This window comes from Syngnathus leptorhynchus, chromosome 3 (assembly GCF_054491065.1).
Source record: "Syngnathus leptorhynchus isolate UIUO chromosome 3, UIUO_Slep, whole genome shotgun sequence".
NCBI lineage: Eukaryota > Metazoa > Chordata > Actinopteri > Syngnathiformes > Syngnathidae > Syngnathus > Syngnathus leptorhynchus.
The window spans coordinates 3,334,029-3,346,306 of record NC_141197.1 but is presented as its reverse complement, the minus strand read 5'-3'; the positions used below and the strand labels follow the sequence as shown (position 1 = coordinate 3,346,306).

General features: G+C 41.2%; 1 protein-coding gene across 1 annotated transcript; it reads right to left on the bottom strand.

The window, feature by feature from the left end:
- Positions 1-6,590: 6,590 nt before the first annotated feature.
- On the bottom strand, positions 6,591-7,759 carry LOC147058859 (uncharacterized). Its single transcript, XM_085908243.1, has 2 exons — positions 7,304-7,759; positions 6,591-7,227 (listed from the first exon to the last, which is right to left on the bottom strand). The coding sequence occupies exons 1-2, from the start codon at positions 7,341-7,343 to the stop codon at positions 6,716-6,718; spliced, it is 552 nt and encodes a 183-aa protein (XP_085764369.1). The 5' UTR covers positions 7,344-7,759; the 3' UTR covers positions 6,591-6,715.
- Between the last annotated feature and the right edge of the window lie 4,519 nt (positions 7,760-12,278).

The following is a 12,278-nucleotide window of genomic DNA, read 5'->3' as shown; positions in this document are numbered from 1 at the left end:
ATTCAAAATCGTTATTACACATGAGGTTAAATTTTGATTGATTACAAACCCTGTAATTATGCAGATTATGTTTTTAAATCACCTGACAGCATAAATACGAACTCTAGATGGCATTATGGCTGGCACCGATTTATATACTGGGGGTCCTCAGTTTACAAAGGCCTCGAGTTACGTTGTTTTGTGTTTAAGACACTTCTCATAGATTTCATCTCATATATTTCGAGTTTTTATTCGACCAATGTGGTTTTGCGTCGTAAGCATCGTAAGATTTGTAACGCGCGTGGGAACTGGTTGGTGCGCACGGCCGAAGAATACACCGTGAGAGAGGCTGTGGACCGAGGAAGACGGCCTTACCTACTGTTGCATGTTGTGCGGAATGTCCGTTGTTGAGCCAGGAAAACAAATGTGTGGAGTTTAGAGTTGGTTCTTTATTGGCAAGATCTTGGGTTGTTTAATGGCTGCCAATACACACGGCACGGCAGCAGATGAAAAAAAACCTTCTGTCTCCAGGTCAGTTTGTTTTATACTGTCCAGAAAGGCGGGAACTTGTCACATGACCATTTCGTACCTGAGGCGGGAACTTGTCACATGACCATTTCGTACCAGAGTGTGGGGGGAGGCACCCCACAGTGTGTGCGTGTGTGTTTGCCTATGTGTGTGTGTGTTCATACAGTTATGTGTGTTGTATTCGTGTTCTGATTGAGCAGTTATGTTTGCTTAAAATAATAAAATAATAAAAGAATTGTACATATATGTGCATCATATTGTACAGAGATTGTCCATCCTAATAGAACATGTCCACATTGCTGTTGCTCCCTCTTCACCTACGCACATGGTATACGCCAGGGGTCACCAACACGGTGCCCGTGGGAACCAGGTTGCCCGTGAGGACCACGTGAGTCGCCCGCAGGGCTGTTTTAAAATTAGCTCAAATAGCAGCACTTATCAGTGAGCTGTATCTAGATATTTTATTTTATTTTTGCTATTCTTGTTTAAACCACGCTTTCACGTGAACTGGAAATGACAATTTATTTATCTTTTTATTTATTCATTTATTTTGAAAAAAAGATTAATATACCGTATTTTTCGGACTAAAAGTTGCTCGGGAATATAGGTCGCATTAGCCATAAAATGCAAAATAACGTGAAAAAAACATATATAAGTCGCTCCGGAGTATAAATCGCATTTTGGGGGAAATTTATTCGACAAAATCCAACACCAAGAACAGACATTAACGAGCAACAACAGGCTAAACGATAAGTATGCTAATGTGACATAAACACAAACGAAGAGCTGAAAACGAGCCTGACGTAACATTCAGGGTTATTCAAATAACTATTACATAAATAACACGTTTATAAAACCATCTGTGTCACTCCAATTCATTATTTGATTGACCTTTATGTCAACAATGCCGGCCGAGTGTGCGCCGCTGACGGCGGTTGCACTTCACAATATTCCACAGGCCCATATAACGATATATATTATATATCAAATAACTATTATATAAGCAATAATATTATCAAACCATTAGTGTCACTCCAAATCATTAAATCCATCGATCGTCCTTTATGTCAATAATGTCGGCCGGGTGCGCGCCGCTGACGGGGCTTGCACTTCAAATTATTCCACAGGCCCATATAGACCGCGGGCCGAACTCGATTTAAGTGAACTTGATTGATCTGCATCGAGGGAGTACACAATTCTTTGTGTGATATCTAGTTATCATATTAAGTCAAAAATAATTTGTTGGGAGCTAATTTTTGGTCATCCTTTTTCACATTCTTACATTTTATCGTTGGACACCTGTAGCTGATAAACCAATGACAATTCGCATACGGGGATTAAGGACCCCCCCAAAATGTAAGCAAGATAGAACCGCATGCTGTCTGCATTGCATTGGAAGACAGTAAATACAATTCTAATAAAACTTTCAAGACTATTGAAGGAATGGGGTCGAAATACAAAAAGTCATGTCTAGCTACAAAAACAGATATGCTCAAACCTCATTGAATAAAGTACATAAGCAGACAAGTATATTCACATATTAAATCAATTAAAGAAACATTTTAAGGATATAATTACACCTACACACCAAATCAATAAAGAAGCCATAACTAGACATTTTTGATAGGTGGTAATGACAAAGGTTTTTATAACTTTAAGATCTGATATGTATTTCTGAGCACTTTGAAATAACAAACGTTTTTTGATATATTGCCTGAATAGCTTAATGACCCTTAAGGAACTGTTTAATGCATGCCTGATGATTTTCTAAATCACGGACACTGCCAAAGTCATCTAAAAATGTTCAGAACTTGATTAAATCTTATGTTTTGACCAATGCTAGACGCCAGTTTTTCAATTACTACTGAACGTTCTGGACAGAGGGAAATATTTGCCTAACAAAGAAAAGGTATGGTTGGCAACATGATTAAAGTTAGAATATGATGAAGTAAGCAAGTACATGGAGTATCAAAAGAACAAACAAACAAAAACTTGGTAAGTAGTGAGTACAAACTTTGCCTAGTCAGGGAACATTATTAAATTGATGATGTCACAGCCAAAAGCTCACATAATCCTGTACAAAATGACACAATTGAAAGAATGATGAATGGGCGGTGTGTGACAGTAAGCGAAGTGGATATATGTCGTCAATGGTTTACAGCAGTGGTCCCCAACCTTTTTTGTGCTACGGACTGGTTACGCGTCAGAAATATTTTTGCGGACCGGCCTTTATATAAATAAATAATAAATGTATATAAATAAATAATACATTAATAATAAATATATAAATATGATGAAATAAAATGATACGACTGTGGACTTGTGGACTTGGAGAAGGCGTTCGACCGTGTCCCTCGGGAGGTTCTGTGGAGGGTGCTTCGGGAGTACGGGATGCCGAGCCAACTCATAAGGGCGATTCGGTCCCTGTATCACCGATGCCAGAGTTTGGTCCGCATTTCCAGCAGTGGGGATTCTTTCCCAGTGAGGGTTGGACTCCGCCAAGGCTGCCCTTTGTCACCGATTCTGTTCATAATTTTTATGGACAGAATTTCTAGGCGCAGCCGAGGCGTTGAGGGGGTCCAGTTTGGGGACCTCAGCATCTCGTCACTGCTTTTTGCAGATGACGTGGTGCTGTTGGCTTCTTCAGGCCGTGATCTCCAGCTCTCACTGGAGCGGTTCGCAGCCGAGTGTGAAGCGGTCGGGATGAGGGTCAGCACCTCCAAATCCGAGTCCATGGTCCTCGGTCGGAAAAGGGTGGAATGCCCTCTCCGGATCGGGGATGAGATCCTGCCCCAAGTGGAGGAGTTCAAGTATCTTGGGGTCTTGTTCACGAGTGAGGACACGATGGAGCGCGAGATCGACAGGCGGATCGGTGCAGCGTCGGCAGTAATGCGGACTCTGTACCGGTCCGTTGTGGTGAAGAGAGAGCTGAGCCAAATGGCAAAGCTCTCGATTTACCGGTCGATCTACGCTTCTACCCTCACCTATGGTCACGAGCTATGGGTCGTGACCGAAAGAACGAGATCCAGGATACAAGCGGCCGAAATGATTTTCCTCCGCAGGGTGTCCGGGCTTTCTCTTAGAGATAGGGTGAGAAGCTCGGTCATCCGGGAGAGACTCGGAGTAGAGCCGCTGCTTCTCCACGTTGAGAGGAGCCAGATGAGGTGCCTCGGGCATCTCATCAGGATGCCTCCTGGACGCCTCCCTGGGGAGGTGTTCCGGGCATGTCCCACCAGTAGGAGATCCCGGGGACGACCCAGGACGCACTGGAGAGACTACGTCTCTCGGCTGGCCTGGGAACGCCTTGGGATCCCCCGGGATGAACTGGATGAAGTGGCTGGGGAGAGGGAGGTCTGGGAGTCCCTCCTAAAGCTGCTGCCCCCGCGACCCGACCCCGGATAAGCGGAAGAAGATGAAGGTGATGAAGAAGGTGAAGATTTGGAGTCAGAAATGCAGAAGACAAGGAACTATAAGTAATTCAAATACTTTTATCTTTTTATTATCAGTGCTGTTACACCAGTGAGGTGACCTAACCAAATTTCATGGCATTGGACGTTTAAGTCTCACCAGTCAAGGACATCCTGGACGGATGCTGATTATCCAGAAGTTTTTTAAAAAAGGACAAACTAAGCAAGGACTGAAGTGGGTTTTTGCCGATCATTATAATCATCCCCAAAAAAGTAAGTACCAACTGACAGAAACACACCCAGCCTGTCTTGCACGACACACCGCTTTTGATTGTGTTTGTATGAGGAGGAAGTGACTTCCCTTTGCCTTGTACGCATGTACGTACATACGTATGTATGTATCAGGGACGTGCGGTCAGAGGAGGCAAGGGAGGCCGTGCCTCCCCTGCCATCATGAAAAGGGGAAAAAACAAATTCAATTGTGTTTATTATAGTCATTTTCCTTTTCATTTCAGTAGTTTTGTATAATTTTGAACCAAAATCACTGCATTCTTATAGTTATGTTAAAACCAAAGACGAGTCGCTCGGAGGAGCCAACTTCCTGCCTTGCCTCCTCTGAGGATTGCGTAATCACACAGCTGTCTATGCTGACAGGCTATACAGTTGGACTGAACTGCTGTCTGTCTCTATGTCGCTGTTTAAGTGTTCAAACACAATGGCTATATTAACTAATTTCCTAATTTCCAACTGAGGAGCAGTCATCCATTTATTTCGTTTTACATTAGTTTTTGTTTTGACATTTCGTTTTACAATGGAAGTTTACATATCCAAACTCAAACGATTTTCAACTATGGATTTTCAGTCGAAGCAAGAGGTAAGGAAGACCAACTCCGGAGTTAAAAGTTTTGATTCGGACAACGGGACTTCGGAGCATGTCTTTTCAAACAGATTGGTACGCACAATTGAAATCAAGTTTTTGATTCCATGTGCTTTATTGAGTTTTTGTGAAGACTGCTGATTTGGGATTTTAATTAAAATTGTTCAAATTAAATAATGAATAAGCTACTCTAGAGCAACGTTCCCCAACCTTTTTGTGACACGGTTGGGTTTGACGTCAGTGCCTCCCCAGTCATGAACCTCACCGCACGTCACTGTACGGTATGTATGTGTTTAAATGGGGACAATGGAGACAAGGCACGAGAAGAACAAACCTTCACACAGCTGGAATTGTACCCATGACCTCTGCACGAGGAAGCAAACGTGCTAACCAGTCAAGCACCATGCCACCACCAGTGTCAAAACCATTATTAATAAAATTACTCCCAGATCTAAACAGATGGGTTATACATATGTACCGTTGCACCCCTAGAAGAGAGGCGCAAACAAGTCAGGATCTGTCCCCCCCACTGGTAGGCAGAGGGAGGTGACACTCTCATCCATCGGGGTGAACCCAAATGTACAGGCGCCAAGCCGTGGGGCAATAAATATGCGCACACCTGATTTGTGCCTCTCACGGTGGGCAACTCCAGAGTGGAAGCGAGTCCAAACCTTCTGGAGAGAACTGGTACCAAAGCCCAAGTAGTGAGTGGGGGAGAGCCTGACTATATCTAGTTGGAAACATTCTGACCCTGTTTGTGGAGGCAAGTCTGATTATGTCTAGCAGCTCGAGCTCCTTTCCTGTCAGAGAGGTTAAATTTCATGCCCCTAGAGCTAGTTTCTGGAGCCGAGGATCGAACGGCCAATACCTTTGGCCACTACCCAGCTCACATAGCACCGACACCCTGGGAAGAGGACCCATGTTGCCTTTTCGGGCTGCATTAGGACGGGCACCATGGGTGCAGGCCCGGCCACTAGGCGCTCGCCATTGAGCCTCACCCTCAGGTCTGCCTCCAGAGGGGGGCCGCCCCCTGTGACCTGAGTCTAGGCAAGGGAAAGCGTTCATTAATGTTATCATAAAAAGGAGCCCCTCACCTAGGATGCATTTTCTATTGATGAATCTGCCAGGGGGATAAAACCAATTAGCTCCTCGGATCATTGGGACACGCAAACCCCTTCACCACCCTCATCTCAACCAAATGGTAGTTGGTGTGTTTTTAAAATAAAGTCAAGGGAGTTGGTGTTTTTAAAATAAAAACAAAGCTTTTTATTTCATCAAACACTAGCATTGGCAATGTGCTGTTTACGAAGAATGACGTCATGCTGATTTTCAAATTTCGCAGTACTATTATTCAATAATTTTTTAACTTAATGTAGTTCATTAAAAAAAAAATCAAATTCCAATGTGCCGTTTACCCAACGTGCCAATGCTGCGAGAGCCATTTATGGCTGCTTGCAGTTCAAGTCATTAAGGTCCACGGATGAGTTATTGATTTTTGAATGTTCAATTTTGGCCCAAGAAAAAAGTGTCAGGTCGGGGGATATGTTCTATGTCTGCATGCACCTCAGAAAATAGATAGTTGCTCCGCTGAGTGCAGGGAATATCTGCCTCTTGCTCAAAGCCACTTCGGATCGTGTCAGTTACCAAGGACAGTGACTCTAGTAAGGAAAAGGTTTATGTATGATGGATGGATGGATGGATGGATGGATGGATGGATGGATGGATGGATGGATGGATGGATGGATAATAAAGCATTGTAATTGACAACTGTAGCATTTATTTGGGATGCTGAGATCAAATTCAAGGTATTAAATGTATATACTTATTGTCAGTGTTGGTTATATATAACATGCAACATAACAGGGGACATTTTGAGACATAGCCACTTCTGAACCATATTTCAGGCACTCACTGAATACTATCATTATGGTTTGTGCTCTCCCTCATCCTTACAGGACATCTTGTATTCTTCAGGTGTTGATTCCTTCTCAGCAAAAAGTTTGCAGTCATCCCAATCAACTTTAGCACAAGCATCGTGGTGTGGATGTACATCCACGTAATCTACAAAGCTGCTGCCAGTGCTATCCAAGTCATCAGTATCAGAGTTGGAGTCTGACTCACTGTCAATAAACTCATCCCACCATCTCATTTTATTGTTGTCATCCAATTCATCTTCGTCATCTTCACTGCTGCATCCTCCATTGAGGTCCTCTAACGGGACTTCCTCATTGTCCTCCATGTCAACAACGTTGTTGTTAACGTTGTTGACAGGCTGGATTGCGAGTTGTTGCAAAAGATGTCTCCTGCCACCAAAACTATCCACTAATCCAACATCCACCAGAAATTCAATGGGTTCCAAACCTGCATTCAAAACTGGATTGACTGGCGGAGCATCCCCGTTTATAATTAACCTTGGATATAGGTCAAACTGTGGTCCTGCAATGTCATATTGAACTTGGTCATAACATTCATACAAGAAGTGTCTAATTTCTTAAGAGGAAAAGAAACTCACCCTCAGCAACATTGTTGCTTCTGTCTCCTCTTCCATCCATTTTCCTACAAGAATATGTAAAATCTTGAATTGTTTAAAATTCCTCAATATATGTAATATGAAGCAATAGCCTGGTGGCTGTAAATTCAATGCATTCTGAAGAGTTTTTTTCTTGATGAGATAGGAATCATATAATTTCTATTTTCCAGTTTAGTAAACCAGAAATGCTAGGTCCTTGTATCATCATGGAAAGTTTCAGCATATATCTCAGTTTCTCTCATCAGAGTATGATCTGTATAATTTAAGATTTTCTGTTGCAAAACAGAGGTACTTATAGTTTCCTCACATGATGTATGTGCAAATTTGCATCATGCCATTAATTTTGATTGGTCTAGATGAAGTGTTTTCACAGTCTTTCAATATTATGTCATTACCCATTGTCCTTTAATGATGTCATTTATTATAGGCATAGATTTTTTGATCTGTTTATGTTGCTACGATGTCATCATTTTGTAATGTTTTTTGGATTTATTGAATTAGAATGAACAGCTCAGTAAAGACATAAGCAGATGTATAATACAGGTATTTTCAAGGATCCCCAAAATATCAATTACTAGCTCTGCATCATAAAATGTATCTGTTTTACATTCTGCAGCAAGTTTTATGACAGTAATGAAACAGTGCTGTTAGTGTTTATTATATATTGTATTGTTATTTGTTATATAACAGTTGTCATTAGATCACCATTGTTGTTTGTGCATTATTGAACATATATTAATCTGGCTATGCACCTTGACTCTGTGTGACTACCGTATTTTTCGAACTAAAGGTCGCTCCGGAATATAGGTCGCATTAGCCATAAAATGCACAATAATGTGAAAAAAAACACATAAGTTGCTCCGGAGTATGAGTCGCATTTGGGGGGAAATTTATTTGACAAAATTCCACAGAAAGAACAGACATGAACGAGCAACAACAGGCTAAACGATAGGTATGCTGATGAGACATAAACACAAACGAAGAGCTGAGAACGGACCTGACGTAACATTCACAGTTATTCAAATAACTATTACATAAATAACACGTTTATAAAACCATCTTTGTCAGTTCAATCCATTAAATGCATCAATCGTCCTTTATGTCAACAATGCCGGCCGAGTGCACGCCGCTGACGGCGGTTAAACTCCAAAATGTTCCACAGGCCCATATATATAACGATATATAAATTATATATCAAATCACTATTATATAAGCAATAATATTATCAAACCATCTGTGTAATTCCAAATCATTAAATCCATCAATCGTCCTTTATGTCAACAATGCCGGCCGGGTGCGTGCCGCTGACGGCGCTTGCACTTCCAAATATTCCACAGGCCCATATAACAATATATATATTATATGTATATATTATAACTATTATATAAGCAATAGTATTATCAAACCATCTGTGTCACTCCATATCATTAAATCCATCGATCAAATTCCTCATTCTTTGTCAACAACGCCACGTGTGCACCCTGATGTCAGCCTCGTTTATTCCAGAGATCTAGTATATAAATATATTGTAGCATTAACAAAGTACAAGGAAAGACGTGGGTTTGGTAAACGGCTCTTTATTTAACAAAACAAGAGTTCAATGAGCCAACAACTACTGAACTGTAACGATAAAAACATATACAAGTTGCTACACGAAATAAAATATATCAAATAACTATGACATAAATAGTTCAACGCCACATGGTCCCAAGCACCGGCGTCGACTTTCAGGCGTGTGGCGGCGTGGACTTCCATCCCCGAAGGTGGCACTTCCAGCCATGGAGGTGGAAGAGAGCTCCATAGAATAGGACCAGGCGTGCGTAAAAGCCATGTCCGAGCCCCATCCACCGTCCCCGGACAGCCACCCGGCCGAGCGCCAGCCCCCGACTTCCATCCACGGAGGTGAAAGAGAGCTCCGTACAGTAGGACCGGGCATGCATAAAAGCCATAATAGTTTTTCAAACCTTATGTGTCACTCCAAATCATTAAATACCTCAAACTCTTCGTCCTCCGTGTCACTTACAAACAAAGCCGCTAATGATACCGGTAGTACGTGGGGCCCTTCGTCATCTTTGTCATCCCGTCATCGAATCTTAGTCCTTTATCTAAACAACCGCCGCGCCGTGGATGTCACTTGAAATTCAAATTACAGTAACCCCTTGCTACATCGCGGTTTCACTTATCTTTTTTTTTTTAATTGTGAAAATTTGGGAAAAAATTCACATATAAGTCGCTCCTCAGTATAAGTAGCCCCACCCCCCACCCAAACTATGAAAAAGAAACACGATTTACAGTCCAAGAAATATGATACTCTTGTTTCTCACCATTGATATCGGCGCTTGCCTCAAGAAGTTAACTTTCGGCTAATGTCTAACTAGTTTCCACTGCCCATCAGTGAGCAGTGGAGGAAAAGCAACCAGCAGTAGAACACATCTGCGGTGTGTTGTCAACAGTAATAGCGCTACCGTGGGCAATACCAGAGTGGAAGAGAGTCCGATTCCTCGAGAGAGACCCCATACTGTGTGGAAGCAAGTCCCAATATGTTTAATCGGAACTTCTCAGCATCGCTAACCAACTTGCTAGAGGTTCTACATTCCATGTTCCTAAACACAGCTTCTGTAGTTGAGGATCGGACCGCCAAGGTCCCCTGCCTTTGGCTGGCGCTCAGATCTCTCTGCACCTGACCCCCATGGCCCCTCCCACAGGTAGTGAACCCATGGGAAGAGGGACTCAGCGATGCCGACCCAAACAATGTTAGAGCAAAAGGGAGGTCGCAAGCCGTCTGTTTTGCTTGCCTCCACCCAGCGCCAACACCAACCAGTCCGTCCATTCTCACAAAATAAAATCATGCCCGAAGGTATGCAGCTTCACCATTGCTACAATATACCTGTATATTAGATTCACTGAGTTTTAGAATTTTTTTTTTTACTGGTGGCCATATTAATATTTTCAAAAGTAAAATCACTTAAGCCTGTGAACAAACTATAGCAAGCATTACATACCATGTCAGGTATACATTAAAATGATGATTTTGATCCTAATTTCTTTTTCGTCTTGTTCATGTCCTTGTCCACCTGTTATTTTTTTTCCAACCCAAGGCCGTGTGCATTCCTTGAGTTTTCCACAAGAAATGACGATCAAACTGATATAATTATTTATCTTTGTTCCCTGTTGAAGGTTTTACTGCTAAACTTTCATGTGTCATTCGTTGTTAAGTGCATTTTGTAATTGTAAAGTGTAAACCTTTATTTTTACTCAACTCTCTGGCTCATGTGATTCAAATTAATTTTTTAAGTCAAAGTTTATATCGTGAAACACGTTTTTAAACTTTTTTTGTTCCACTCTCTGGCTCATTTGATTTAAATTCATCTTTAAAGTCCAATTTATTTCATGAAAAATAATTGTTGAATTATTTTTACTATTCTTTTATTATTATATTTACCATTTATTATCACAAGAACAAAAAGTACCCCAAAAAGGTACCGTTGACTACAATTGGCATCAATTCCCAAGTATAGCAAATCGGAATGGATTCGTTCGAAGGTGAAAGGTACCCATCCTTATTCTCAATAAAACTGATTGATTGATTGCGTAATGCTCCAACATTCTCCTCTTGGACTGCAGTGAGAGTCGCAGGCTAGCTGTTGTACTAGGATGAAGAAAAAGTTCAACCAAGTAAATTAACCCACTTGGATTTGTGTTCTAAAACAGTGATTACAAACCAGTGTGGTGTGGCATATTAGTGTGGTGTGAAGATCATCAGGTGTGCTGTGAGAAATTATCCAATTCCACCATTGTAGGTGATTTTTTTTTGTAAATTTGTTTGTACAACATATAGGAAAAGCACAAACTATTAAATCCTTTTATACTAGATGACAAAACGTTACTTTTTGTGAATTGTTTTGCTGAATTATGTGCCGTGAGATTTTTTCTTTCAACTCTTAGATGTGCTTTGGCTCAAGAAAGGTTGTAAAACAAAAAAGTTAAAAGTCAAAGTCAAACAATGATCTAAAGCAGTGTTTCCCAACCTTTTTGTCTGTTAATCTATAATCTGACAGTCGTATGCAAAAATTTGGTCTCCCTTTATCATTTTCATGATTTTCCTTTATAACTCATTGATTATTCGGATCAGCAATTTCAGTTAAATATATGATATGGCAAACAAACAGTGATATTTAAGAAAATAAATGAAGTTTATAGGATTTACAAACAGAAAGTGTGCAATCATTACAGGTGCATAAATTTGGACACCCCAACAGAAAAATCCTCCAGAAAGAAATAACAGCCTCTAAACGCATCCTATAGCTTCCAATGAGCGTCTGGCTTCTGGTTGAAGGTATTTTGACCATTCTTCTTTATAGCAAAATATATATATATATATATATATATATATATATATATATATATATATATATATATATATATATATATACCCAGAAGATGGTGCCAAAGCTTGACGTAAGAGACCTGAAGGAGAGGGCCTGAGTAAGGGTTTTTGACTACAATTTTGACTACTAAGCGTCTGTCAGGTCAATTTAACTTTGGCACCATCTTCTGGTGAAATCTGAAACGGCATTGGAGGTTGACTGGTTCAACCAACAACCCCCCTTTACCAGTTTAACAATAGTTAATTTTGAAGAACTCACTTTAAACTTTAAAGTGAGTTCTTCAAAATTATCACAGAGGCTGCGGGCCTGATGAAATTTGACCACGGGCCGCAATTGGCCCGCGGGCCGGACTTTGTTGGAAATAGGATGAAGCATCCCTGAGAAAATGGTTGCATCCCTGAGAAAATGGTCACCTCCCGGAAGATGTTGCATGTTGCATAAGCAGGTGGCTGCCTCAGTCTATTTTTAGAAATTGTCGTGAGAAGACGACTAAGCCCCAACCTGTATAAAGATGTGATTCAACACATAGCGAGGCTTCTTTTTGTCCGGAGGGACCGAAATGCTGTCCG